The sequence below is a fragment of the Artemia sp. Qi Xiang Cuo genome, unplaced genomic scaffold, assembly GCF_049724085.1.
Source record: "Artemia sp. Qi Xiang Cuo unplaced genomic scaffold, ASM4972408v1 HiC_scaffold_3193, whole genome shotgun sequence".
Classification (NCBI taxonomy): Eukaryota; Metazoa; Arthropoda; class Branchiopoda; order Anostraca; family Artemiidae; genus Artemia; species Artemia sp. Qi Xiang Cuo.
The window spans coordinates 18,084-31,568 of record NW_028300587.1 but is presented as its reverse complement, the minus strand read 5'-3'; the positions used below and the strand labels follow the sequence as shown (position 1 = coordinate 31,568).

Below are 13,485 nucleotides of genomic sequence, written 5' to 3'. Positions count from 1 at the left end.
AAACACCAACCCAGACATGCAAACAAATAGAATCAGACACACAAACAGAGAAAGACAGACACTTTAGACATTCAAACTAACAAAGACAAATATTTGTACTTGCAAACAACAACCCAGACATTCAAACAAATAGATTCAGACAAACAAACAGCAAAAGACAGTCACTTTAGACAATCAAATCAACAAAGATAAATATTTGGACTTGCAAAAACAACCCAGACATGAAAACAAATAGAATAAGACACATAAACAGAGAAAGACAGAAACTTTAGAAATTCAAAAAAACAAAGACAAATACTTATACTTGCAAACACCAACCCAGATATGCAAACAAATAGAATCAGACACACAAACAGAGAAAGACAGACACTTTAGACATTCAAACCAACAAAGACACATGCAAACAAAAATAATCAGACACACAAACAGAGAAAGACAGACACTTTGGACATTCAAACCAACAACGACAAATTTCTTGGTCTTGCAAACACCAACCCAGACATGCAAAAAAATAGAACCAGAGACACAAACAGAGAAAGACAGACACTTTAGACGTTCAAACCAATAAAGACAAATTCTTGGACTTGCCAACCCCAACCCAGACATGCAAACACATGGAATCAGACACACAAACAGAGAAGGAAAGACACTTTAGACATTCAAACCAACAAAGAAATACTTGGACATGCAAACACCAAGCAAGACATGTAAACAAATAGAATCAGACACACAAACAGAGAAAGATAGACACTTTAGACATTCAAACCAAAAAAGACAAATACTTGGACTTGCAAACATCAACCCAGACATGAAAACAAATGGAATCAGACATACAAACAGAGAAGGACAGACACTCTAGACATTCAAACCAACAAAGACAAATTATTGGACTTGCAAACAATAAGCCAGACAGGCAAACAAATAGAATCAAACACATAAACAGAGAAAGACAGACACTTTAGACATTCAAACCAACAAAGACAAATAGTTGGACATGCAAACACCAACCCAGACATGTGAACAAATAGAATCAGACACACAAACAGAGAAAGACAAACACTTTAGGCATTCAAACCAATAAAGACAAATTCTAGGACTTGCAAACACCAAACCAGACATGCAAACAAATAGAATCAGACACACAAACATTGAAAGACAGACACTTTAGACATTCAAACCAACAAAGACAAATACTTGGACTTGCAAACATCAACCCAGACATGAAAACAAATGGAATCAGACACACAAACAGAGAAAGACAGACACTCTAGACATTCAAACCAACAAAGACAAATTATTGGACTTGCAAACACTAAGCCAGACATGCAAACAAATAGAATCAAACACATAAACAGAGAAAGACAGACACTTTAGACATTCAAACCAACAAAGACAAATAGTTGGACATGCAAACACCAACCCAGACATGTGAACAAATAGAATCAGACACACAAACAGAGAAAGACAAACACTTTAGGCATTCAAACCAATAAAGACAAATTCTTGGACTTGCAAACACCAACCCAGACATGCAAACAAATAGAATCAGACACAAAAACAGTGAAAGATAGACACTTTAGACATCCAAACCATCAAAGACAAATTCTTGGGCTTGCAAACACCATCCCAGACATGCAAACAAATAGAATCAGACACACAAACAGAGAAAGACAGACATTTTATACATTCAAACCAACAAAGACAAATTCTTGGACTTTCAAACACCATTCCAGACATGCAAACAAATAGAATCAGACACACAAACAGAGAAAGACAGACACTTTAGACATTCAAACCAGCAAGGAAAAATACTTGGACTTGAAAACACCAACCCAGAAATACAAAAAAATAGAATCAGAAACAAAGACAGAGAATGACAAACACTTTAGACATTCAAACCAACAATGGCAAATTCTTGAACATGCAAACACCAACACAGAATAACAAACAAATAGAATCATACTCACAAACAGAGAAAGACATACACTTTAGACATTCAAACCAACAAAGACAAATTCTTGGACTTGCAAACACCAACCCAGACATGCAAACAAATAGAATCAGACACATAAACAGAGAAAGACAGACACTTTAGAAATTCAAACCAACAAAGACAAATAGTTGGACTTGCAAACACCAACCCAGACATGTGAAGAAATAGAACCAGACACACAAACAGAGAAAGACAGACACATTAGTCATTCAAACCAACAAAGATAAATTATAGGACTTGCAAACACCAAACCAGACATGCAAACAAATAGAATCAGACACACAAACAGAGAAAGACAGACACTTTAGACATTCAAACCAACAAAGACAAACTCTTGGACTTGCAAACATCAGCCCAGACATGAAAACAAATAGAATCAGACACACAAACAGAGAAAGACAGACACTTTAGACATTCAAACCAACAAAGACAAATTCTTGGACTTGTAAACATCAACCCAACCATGCAAACAAATAGAATCAAACACCCAAACAGAGAAAGACAGACACTTTACCGCGGGAGTCGGATAGTGGTGTAGCCAATAAGTTTCCCGTTATCTAATCAATACATTCTCCCCACCGATTAAGTAATCAATTTCTCAGAAATCCATTTGTCCTAGTCGATTACGCAATCAATTTCTCGGAAATCTAGTTCCTAGTCGATTACGCAATCAATTTCTCGGAAATTCACTTGTCTTAGATCAATACATTCCACACTGATTATGTAAATCAACCCAGTGTCATTACAGCTGGACAAACAACAACAAATCAATTGACCTTGACCTCATTAGACTCGATCGATAATGCTTGAATAAATTATGTCCCGTCAGCGTTAGACTAAATTGTAGATGGCAGCACACGTTCCCGTCAGTATTCTATACCCACATATGGACTCCCGTCACGAATAGTATTGTCTTTTGATATTTTTTCTGTGACGTCACTATGCCCATATATGGACTCCCGTCACGAATTGTATTGTCTATCGAATATTTTTCTGTGACGTCACTATGCCCATATATAGACTCCCGTCACGACCTCCTGATAGGGTTCTATGCCCATATATGGACTCTCGTCACGAAAAGTATTGTCTATTAAAATTTTTTCTTTGACGGCACTATGCCCTTGTATGGACACCCGTCACGACTTGTCTTGTCTATCGATATTTTTGCTGTGACGTCACTATGCCCATATATGGACTCCCGTCACGACCTCTTGATAGGGTTCTATGCCCATATACGGGCTCCCGACATGAATTGTATTGTATATTGATATTTTTTTTGTGACGTCTCTATGCTTTCATTGAGATTCCCGACACGACTAGTTTTGTCTATTGAAATTTTTTTTCTGTGACGTGATTATGCTCATATTTGGATACACCACACAACGTGTTTTGTCTATTACTATTTTTTCTGTGACGTCACTATGCTTATATATAGGCTCACCTCACGAATTGTATTGTCTACTGATATTTTTTCTGTGATGTCACTATGCCCATATATGGACTCCCGTCACGAATTGATCAATTTCTCAGAAATTCACTTCGCCTTCGATTACGCAATCAATTTCTCCGAAATCATCTCCCCTAGTCGATTACGCAATCAATTTCTCGGCAATCGTCTCCCCTCGAGGGATTCTAGGCCCATATATCGACTCCCGTTCGGACCTCCTGATTGGGTTCTATGCCCATATTCGGGCTCTCGTCACGAAATTTATTGTCTCTTGATAATTTTTTTCTGATGGCAGTAGGCCCTTATTTGGATACCCGTCACGAATTGTATTGTATATTGATATTTTTTCTGCGACGTCATTATGCCCATATATGGACTCCCGTAACGAATTGTATTGTCTATTGCTATTTTTTCTGTGACGTCACTATGCCCATATATGGACTCCCGTCACGAATTGATCAATTTCTCAGAAATTCACTTCCCCTTCGATTACGCAATTAATTTCTCGGAAATCCTCTCCCCACCGATTACGCAATCGATTTCTCGGAAATCCATTTCCCCTAGGGAGTCTATGCCCATATATGGTGTGGGGTCACGAACTCATGAGGTTAGGTTAGGTTACGCAATCAATTTCTCGGAAATCCATTTCCCCTAGGGAGTCTATGCCCATATATGGAGCCCCGTCGGCATTAAACTAAATTGTAGATGGCAGCACATATTTTCTCTTGGGATTACTTGGGTCATCCCTACTGAGGTATTTTCTGTGGGGGGGGGCATTTTCCGAGGGGCTATTTTCTTGGGGGGGGGGGTAAACATCTATAACCGTAGCATTACACTAGTTTGGGGCAATTTTAGCTCTTTTTTTAGCTTGACTTAACTGCTCAATATAATCCTTTTGTCAGTTAAACTTAATTTTCTAGGTTTCATTACTGGGTGTGGGGGTTGTCAGACGCCAACCTTTCTAAGACCAAAATTTAACTAACACCTGAAAATATCCTACTATTCCGAAACATGTGGCACTTTTCTGGTCATTTCTTTTTTCAAACCTCCCCACCCCATTGAAAAAAAAATCCTGGATACACTCCCTCATACCTAAAAAGTATCCGTGGGTACTCTTTGGTCAACCTAAATCTTTTTTGTCAGTATACTATTACGGCAAAAACGCACAGTATCCAGGGTCGTATCCAGGATTTTTTTTCGGGGGGGATACAAACACAAATTTGGGAAGGGGTGGGTTTCCAAAAACTTCTAAACGCATCACAAATTTGTTTATATTCATTTTTGTTCCGTTTTTACAAGTCGGGCAGACATTTTTGGGGGGGGGGGAGTCAAACCCCTTAACGCCCCCCCCCCCGGATACGGCCTTGACAGTATCTATTTTAAATCAGCTTTTTCCGTGAGATATAGCAAAACTAGAAATACTTAAACAAATTCCATAGAAAAGAAACTTACCCTGACTCTAGACTCCATTAAAAAGTCAGCTATTTTCGTATTTGTAAGTTTTGTTGCTAAATGCTTCTGGCTAAGTTTTCTCGTGCTAATAAAATCACCAGTGCTGCATCTTAAGCCTGAACGTGAAAGTCGTCTATGTATGAAGGCCTAAAATTAATTCACCAGACAGAATATATGTTTTACTCGTAATATAATTCAGTGGATAAAGTACATTAGACCTACCAATTACACAAGTTAATTCCACAGGGAAGATAAAGAGTTAATTGCCAGTTCCATTACTAGGTTTTATGCACCAATTTCATTTCTATGTAATATAAAACGTTTAAGACGGGAGATCCTTCTCAAGTAACATTTCAGAGGCAACGCTATAGCGGTGCCTATAGTAAAGGCCACGCGGCTCAAATGTTTTATTATTATTTTTTTTTAACAGAGGCACTTCATATGGAAGGGGTGGTCGTATAAACTTCAAAGAGGGCTCATTTGATTGGAAATTTAAAGTTCTAGTTCACTTTTTAAGAGTTAAAAGAGTTCGGAGGGCAAATAGCCCCCCCCCACATCCTTTCTTTCCCCAAATGCATCTGGTGAAAATTTTGAGATAGCAATTTTGTTAAAAATAGTTCAAAGGTCAGATAATAAGAAACCGGTGTCGCCACAACATCCAAGGGCCCAAGGACAGGCGTTGTAAGCTATGCTCTTGGGGCACATATGGTTCTTATCGAAGAGATGCTCGTATAAACTAAAGATAGGGCTCATTTGATTGGAAATTCAAATTTCTAGTTCACTTTTTAAGAATCAAAGAAGATCTGGGGGGAACTAGCACCCCACACCCTTTTCCCCCAAACCCATCCGATACAAATTTTGAGATAGCCATTTTTTTAAAGTAGTTCAAAGATCAGATAACAAAACTCCCGTGTCGACACAATCCCCCAGAGCCCGGGGGCAGGCATTGTAAGGTATGTCCTGGGGCCGTATATGGTTCTTATGAAAGGGATGCTCGTATAAACTTCAGAGAGGGCTCATTGAAATGGAAATTAAAAGTTCTAGTTCAATTTCTCATAGTAAATCTGATAAAAATGCTAGATAGTCATTTTGTTAAAAATAGTTCAAAGGTCAGATAACAAAAACTCCAGAGTCGACAGAAGTTATGCCCTGGGGGCATATATTATTCTTATGGAAGGGATGCTCTTATAAGCTTCAGAGAGGGCTCATTTGACTGAACATTGACACTTCTAGTTCACATTTTCAGAGTCAAAAGACATCCGAGTGTAACTAGCCCCCCTCCTCACGCCAAAAGGCTTCAATGTTTTATTATTTGTTATTATTTTTTCCACAGGAGTAGTGATAGGTCAATCTATGGTAGCAGAGAGTCCCCCCGCCATAAAAGCAGACAGTACTCCCTTTCTGTGTTAATCTAAGATATCAGACAGATAGAAATCACCATGCCTTAAAAATTCATATCTTAGGTTGTTTTTTTATGTTGTAATTAGAATCAGCCTACCATGAAAATTCGTGCTATTCACGAAACCATGGTTTTGGTGTTAAATATCATGTTTTATGATAGAGTCATGGCCGTTCACATATCTAATGTTAAACATGATTCTTCATTATTGTATGATTATGGGCGTTGACAGAAATGAAAATGGTAAACCATCTGAGGGAATGCTAACTCCTATTCAGAGATACATTTTTTTTTTATTTGGGCAATTCTCAACTGTGTTTGGTATAATACACAATTAACATTTGAACAGTGTTGTAAGGTCCCCTAACCCAATCACAAGGACCCCCTCCCCCCAACTTTTTGCCCCCCTCCAAACACCTGCCTCTAACCCCCTCCCCAACCCACTGCTAACCCCCTCCCCCTCCAACTCCCTCCCTCAGCCCCCGCCCCCCCCCACACTTTTTTTTACCCTTTTTTTTAACTTTTTTTTATAAATCTCTTAGAATGACATGTAACATAAAAACAACAAAAAAATCACATTTAATATTTTCCAATTTCAAAATAAAATGATATAGAAATGTTAGTCGTGACTTTTACTCTTACAAAAATACTGTTTGTAGTAGCACTTTTAAAAAAAAAAATTTTTTTTTTGACTTTTTTTTATAATTTTTGTTTTTTTTTATCAAGTAGAACAGAATATTTTTTGTGCTCTATTTTGATAGCAGTTTCATGAGGATAAAAATCAGTTTAAATGTTTCACGAAGAGAAAAAACCAAAATGAACTTTGGAACCTATTCCGAATGTAACATTGAAAAGGTAATCAATGACAAAATACTATTGAAATACTACAACTTTTACATTTTAACGAAAAAAATCGAAAATTAACTTTTAAACATCATCAAAACGTAACAGTGACAAGGTAATCCACGACAAAACACTACTGAAATATTCCAAATCTTATATTTCAACGAAAAAAAATCCAAAATGAACTTTGAAACATCAAAAGAGTTTAACAGTGACAAGTTACACCATGACAGAACACTACTGAAATATTCCAACTCTTACATTTCAACGAAAAAAATCCAAAATAAACTTTGAAACATTTTCAGAATGTAACAGTGACAAGGTAAACCACGAGAAAACACTACTGAAATATTTCAAATCTTACATTTCAACTAAAAAAATAAAAATGAACTTTGAAACATCTTCAGAATGTAACAGTGACATCGTAAACCATGACAAAACACTACTGAAATATTCCAACTCTTACATTTCAACGAAAAAAAGTCCAAAATGAACTATGAAACATCTTCAGAATGATACAGTGACAAGGTAAACCACGAAAAAAAAATAATTAAATAATCCAACTCTTAAACTTCAACTAAAAAAAAAAATCCAAAATGAACTTTGAAACATCAAGAAATTGTAACAATCACAAGGTAAACCAAGACAAAACGCTACTGAAATATTCCAAATCTTATATTTCAATGAAAAAAAAATCCAAAATGAACTTTGAAACATCAAGAGAGTTTAACAGTGACAAGGTAAACCACGACAGAACACTACTGAAATATACCAACTCTTACATTTCAACAAAAAACAAAAAATCCAAATTGAACTTTGAAACATCAAGATAATGTAACAGTGACAAGGTAAACCACGACAAAACACTATTGAAATATTCCAACTCTTATATTTCAATGAAAATAAAATCCAAAATGAACTTTGAAACATCAAGTGAGTTTAACAGTGACAAAGTAAACCATGACAGAACACTACTGAAAAATACCAACTCTTACATTTCAATGAAATACATCCAAAATTAACTTTGAAATATCTTAAGAATGAAACAGAGACAAGGTAAACCACGACAAAACTCTATGAAAATATTCCAACTCTTGCATTTCAACGAAAAAAAAAATTCCACATGAATTTTGAAACATCTTCAGAATGTAACAGTGACGTTGTAAACCATGACAAAACAATACTGAAATTTTCCAACTCTGAAATTTCAAAGAAAGAAAGTCCAAAATGAACTTTAAAATATCTTGAGAATGTAACTGTTACAATGTAAACAACAACACTACAACGCCTATATAATTCAACTTAGGAATTTCGACTAAAAAACACATCCAAACTGGAATTTGAAACATCAATAGGATGCAAGAAACGCAATCTAATAATCAACAAAACAATAATGAGATATTCCAACTCTTAAATTTAAACGATAAAAAAAAAAATCCAAAATTAACTTTGAAACATCAAGATAATGTAACAGTGACAAGGTAAACCACGACAAAACACTACTGAAATATTCCAACTCTTACATTTCAACAAAAAAAAAAAATCTAAAATGAACTTTGAAACATCTTCAGAATGTCACACACAAACACACACACACAAACACACACACACAAACACATAAACACATAAACACACAAACACAAACACACACACACAAAAAAAAACAAACACACAAAAAAACACACACAAAAACAAACACAAACAAAAACAAAAAAAAACACACACAAACTTAGCAATAAACACAAAAAGAACAAGAAGCACACAAACACATACACAAAAAAATAAACAAACACAAACACACACACAAACACACACACACACACAAACACACACACAAACACACACACAAACACAAACACAGACATACAAAAACACACAAACACAAAAAAACACAAACTAACACAAAAACACAAAAAAAAACACACACAAAAAAACAAAAAACAAAACAAACACACACACAAACACACACACACACACACAAACACACACAAGCACAGACAAACACAAACACACAAACACACACACGCACAAACACCACGACAAAACACTACTGAAATATTCCAACTCTTATATTTCAATGAAAAAAAAAATCCAAAATGAACTTTGAAACATCAAGAGAGTTTAACAGTGACAAGGTAAACCATGACAGAACACTACTGAAATATACCAACTCTTATATTTCAATGGAAAACATCCAAAATGAACTTTGAAACATCTTAATAATGAAACAGAGACTAGGTAAACCGCGACAAAACACTATTGAAATATTCCAACTCTTGCATTTCAACGGAAAAAAAAAATCCAAAATGAATTTTGAAACATCTTCAGAATGTAACAGTGACATGGGAAACCATGACAAAACACTAGTGAAATATTCCAACTCTTAAATTTCAACGAAAAAAGTCCAAAATGAACTATGAAACATCTTCAGAATGTAACAGTGACAAGGTAAACCACGAAAAAACAGTACTGAAATATTTCAACTCTTACATTTCAACCAAAAAAAAAATCCAAAATTAACTTTGGAACATCAAGAGAATGTAACAGTGAAAAGGTAAATCACGACAAAACACTACTTAAATAATCCAACTCTTACATTTCAACTAAAAAAAAAAAAAATCAAAAATGAACTTTGAAACATCAAAAGAATGTAACAGTGACAAGGTAAACCACGACAAAACACTACTGAAATATTCCAACTCTTACATTTCAACAAAAAAAAAATCTAAAATGAACTTTGAAACATCTTCAGAATGTCACACACAAACACAAACACACACAAACACACACAAAAACACAAACATACACACACACACATACATACACAAACATATACACAAAAATACACACCAACACATACGCACACACAAACATAATACCACATACACAAACACACACACACAAGCACACGCACTCACAAACACACACGCACAAAATCACACAAACGCACAAACAAAAACACAAACTCCCAAAAACAAACTCAAACAAACAAACAAAAACACAAACACACACAAACAAACACACACACACAAACACACAAACACAAACACACACACACAATCAAACACACAAAACAAAAAAACACAATCACACAAAACAGACACAACACACATACATACATATATACACAAACACACACAAAAAAAAAAAAACACACAAACACACACACAAACAAACAAACAAACACAAAAAAAAAAAAGCAAAAAAAAAAATACAAACACAAACACAAAAAAAAAAACAAACAAACAAAAAAAAACAAACAAACATACCCACACACAAAAAAACACACACAAACACACACACACACACGTAAACACACACACACACACACAAACACACACACACAAACAAAAACATACACACACACACACCACGACAAAACACTATTGAAATATTCCAACTCTTATATTTCAATGAAAAAAAAAATCCAAAATGAACTTTGAAACATCAAGAGAGTTTAACAGTGACAAGGTAAACCATGCCAGAACACTACTGAAATATTCCGAATCTTACATTTCAACGAAAAAAAAACGAAATGAACTTTGAAACATCTTAAGAATGAAACAGTGATAAGGTATACCACGACAAAACACTACTGCAAGATTCCAACTCTTGCATTTCAACTAAAAAAATCCAAAATGAACTTTGAAACATCTTCAGAATGTAACAGTGACATGGTAAACCATGACAAAACGCTACTGAAATATTCCAACTCTTACATTTCAACGAAAAGAGTCCAGAATGATCTATGAAACATCTTCAGCATGTAACAGTGACAAGGTAAACCTCGAAAAAACACTACTTACATATTCCAATTCTTAAATTCAAACGAAAAAAAAAAATCCAAAATGAACTTTGAAACATCATCAAAATGTAACAATGAGATGATAAAACACGACAAAACAATACTGAAATATTCCAACTCTTACACTTCAACAAAAAAAAAATAATCAAAAATGAACTTTGAAACATCAAGAGAATGTAACAGTGACAAGGTAAACCACGAAAAAACACTTCTGAAATATTCCAACTCTTACATTTCAACGAAAAAAAAAATCTAAAATGAACTTTAAAACATCTTCAGAATGTCACACACAAAGATACACAAACACACACACACAGAGAAACACACACACCTACAAACACAAACACAAACACACACAAACACACATAAAAAAAAAACACACACACACACAAACACACACACACACACAAAAACACACACACACAAACACACAAAAACAAAAAAACACAAACACACACAAAAAAAAACACACACACACAAAAACAAACAAAAACACAAAAACAAGCACATACACAAAAAAACACACACACAAACACACACACACACAAACACCACGACAAAACACTTCTGAAAGATTCCAACTCATATATTTCAATGAAAAAAAAATCCAAAAGGAACTTTGAAACATCAAGAGAGTTTAACAGTGACAAGTTAAACCACGACAAAACACTACTGAAATATTCCAACTCTTACATTTCAATGAAAAAAATCCAAAATGAACTTTGAAACATCTTAAGAATGTAACGGAGACAAGGTAAACCACGACAAAACACTATTGAAATATTCCAACTCTTGCGTTTCAACGAAAAAAAAAATTCAAAATGAACTTTGAAACATCTTCAGAATGTAACAGTGACATGGCAAACCATGACAAAACACTAGTGAAATATTCCAACTCTTACATTTCAACGAAAAAAGTCCAAAATGAACTATGAAACATCTTCAGAATGTAACAGTGACAAGGTAAACCACGAAAAAACAGTACTGAAATATTTCAACTCTTACATTTCAACGAAAAAAAAAATCTAAAATGAACTTTGAACCATCAAGAGAATGTAACAATGACATGGTAAACCACGACAAAACACTACTGAAATAATCCAAATCTTACATTTCAACGAAAAAAAAAATCAAAAATGAACTTTTAAACATCAAGAGAATGTAACAGTGACAAGGTAAACCACGACAAAACACTACTGAAATATTCCAACTCTTACATTTCAACAAAAAAAAAAATCTAAAATGAACTTTGAAACATCTTCAGAATGTCACACACAAACACAAACACACACAAACAAACACACACACACACATACTAACAAAAAAACACACACACAAAAACACACACATACAAACACACACACAAACACAAACACACACACACACACACAAACTCAAACACACACAAACACACACACACTAACACACACACACACATCCACACACACACAAAAACACAAAAAAACACAAACAAACAAACAAATACACATCCAGACACACAAACACACACATAAACACCCACAAACAAACACCCAAATAAACACACAAAAACACAAACACAAAAACAAACACAAACATACAGACGAACACAAAAAAACAAAAACAAACACACACACACAAAAACACATCCACACACACAAACACCACGTCAAAACACTACTGAAATATTCCAACTCTTATATTTCAATTAAAAAAAAAATCCAAAATGAACTTTGAAACATCAACAGAGTTTAACAGTGACAAGGTAAACCATGCCAGAACACTACTGAAATATTCCGAATCTTACATTTCAACGAAAAAAGAACGAAATGAACTTTGAAACATCTTAAGAATGAAACAGTGATAAGGTAAACCACGACAAAACACTACTGAAAGATTCCAACTCTTGTATTTCAACTAAAAAAATCCAAAATGAACTTTGAGACATCTTAAGAATGAAACAGAGAAAAGGTAAACCCTGACAAAACACTAATGAAATATTCCAACTCTGAAAATTCAACGAAAAAAAGTCCAAAATAAACTTAGAAATATCTTCAGAATGTCACAATAAAAATGTAGACCACGACAAAACACTACTGAAATATTCCAACTCTTACATTTCAACGAAAAAAAAAAATCCAAAATGAACTTTTAAACATCAAGAGAATGTAACAGTGACATGGTAAACCACAACAAAACACTACTGAAATAATCCAACTCTTACATTTCAACAAAAAAAAAATAATCCAAAATGAACTTTGAAACATTAAGAGAATGTAACGGTGACATGGTAAAGCACGACAAAACACTACTTAAATATTCCCCCCCTTAAATTCCAACGAAAAAAAAAATATAAAATGAACTTTAAAACATCTTCAGAATTTCAAACACAAAAATACACACAAAAACACACACACACAATGAAAAACACACAAAAACACAAACACAAACACACACACATAAACACACATAAACACAAACACACAGACACTAACACACACACACACAAACACAAAAACAAACACAAAAACAAAAAAAATCACACAAAAAAAACACACAAACACAAA

The 13,485-nt window shown here is 34.4% G+C and overlaps 1 protein-coding gene across 1 annotated transcript in view; it reads right to left on the bottom strand.

The window, feature by feature from the left end:
- The window catches only part of LOC148938514 (uncharacterized), a gene marked incomplete at its 5' end in the record, with an annotated part of 63,503 nt that extends 58,464 nt beyond the window's left edge, over window positions 1-5,039 (bottom strand). The window contains one exon of the mRNA XM_089107736.1: window positions 4,893-5,039. Coding sequence (XP_088963862.1) covers window positions 4,893-5,039 — 147 coding nt within the window. The remainder of the gene's footprint in view (window positions 1-4,892) is intronic.
- Window positions 5,040-13,485: the final 8,446 nt, after the last annotated feature.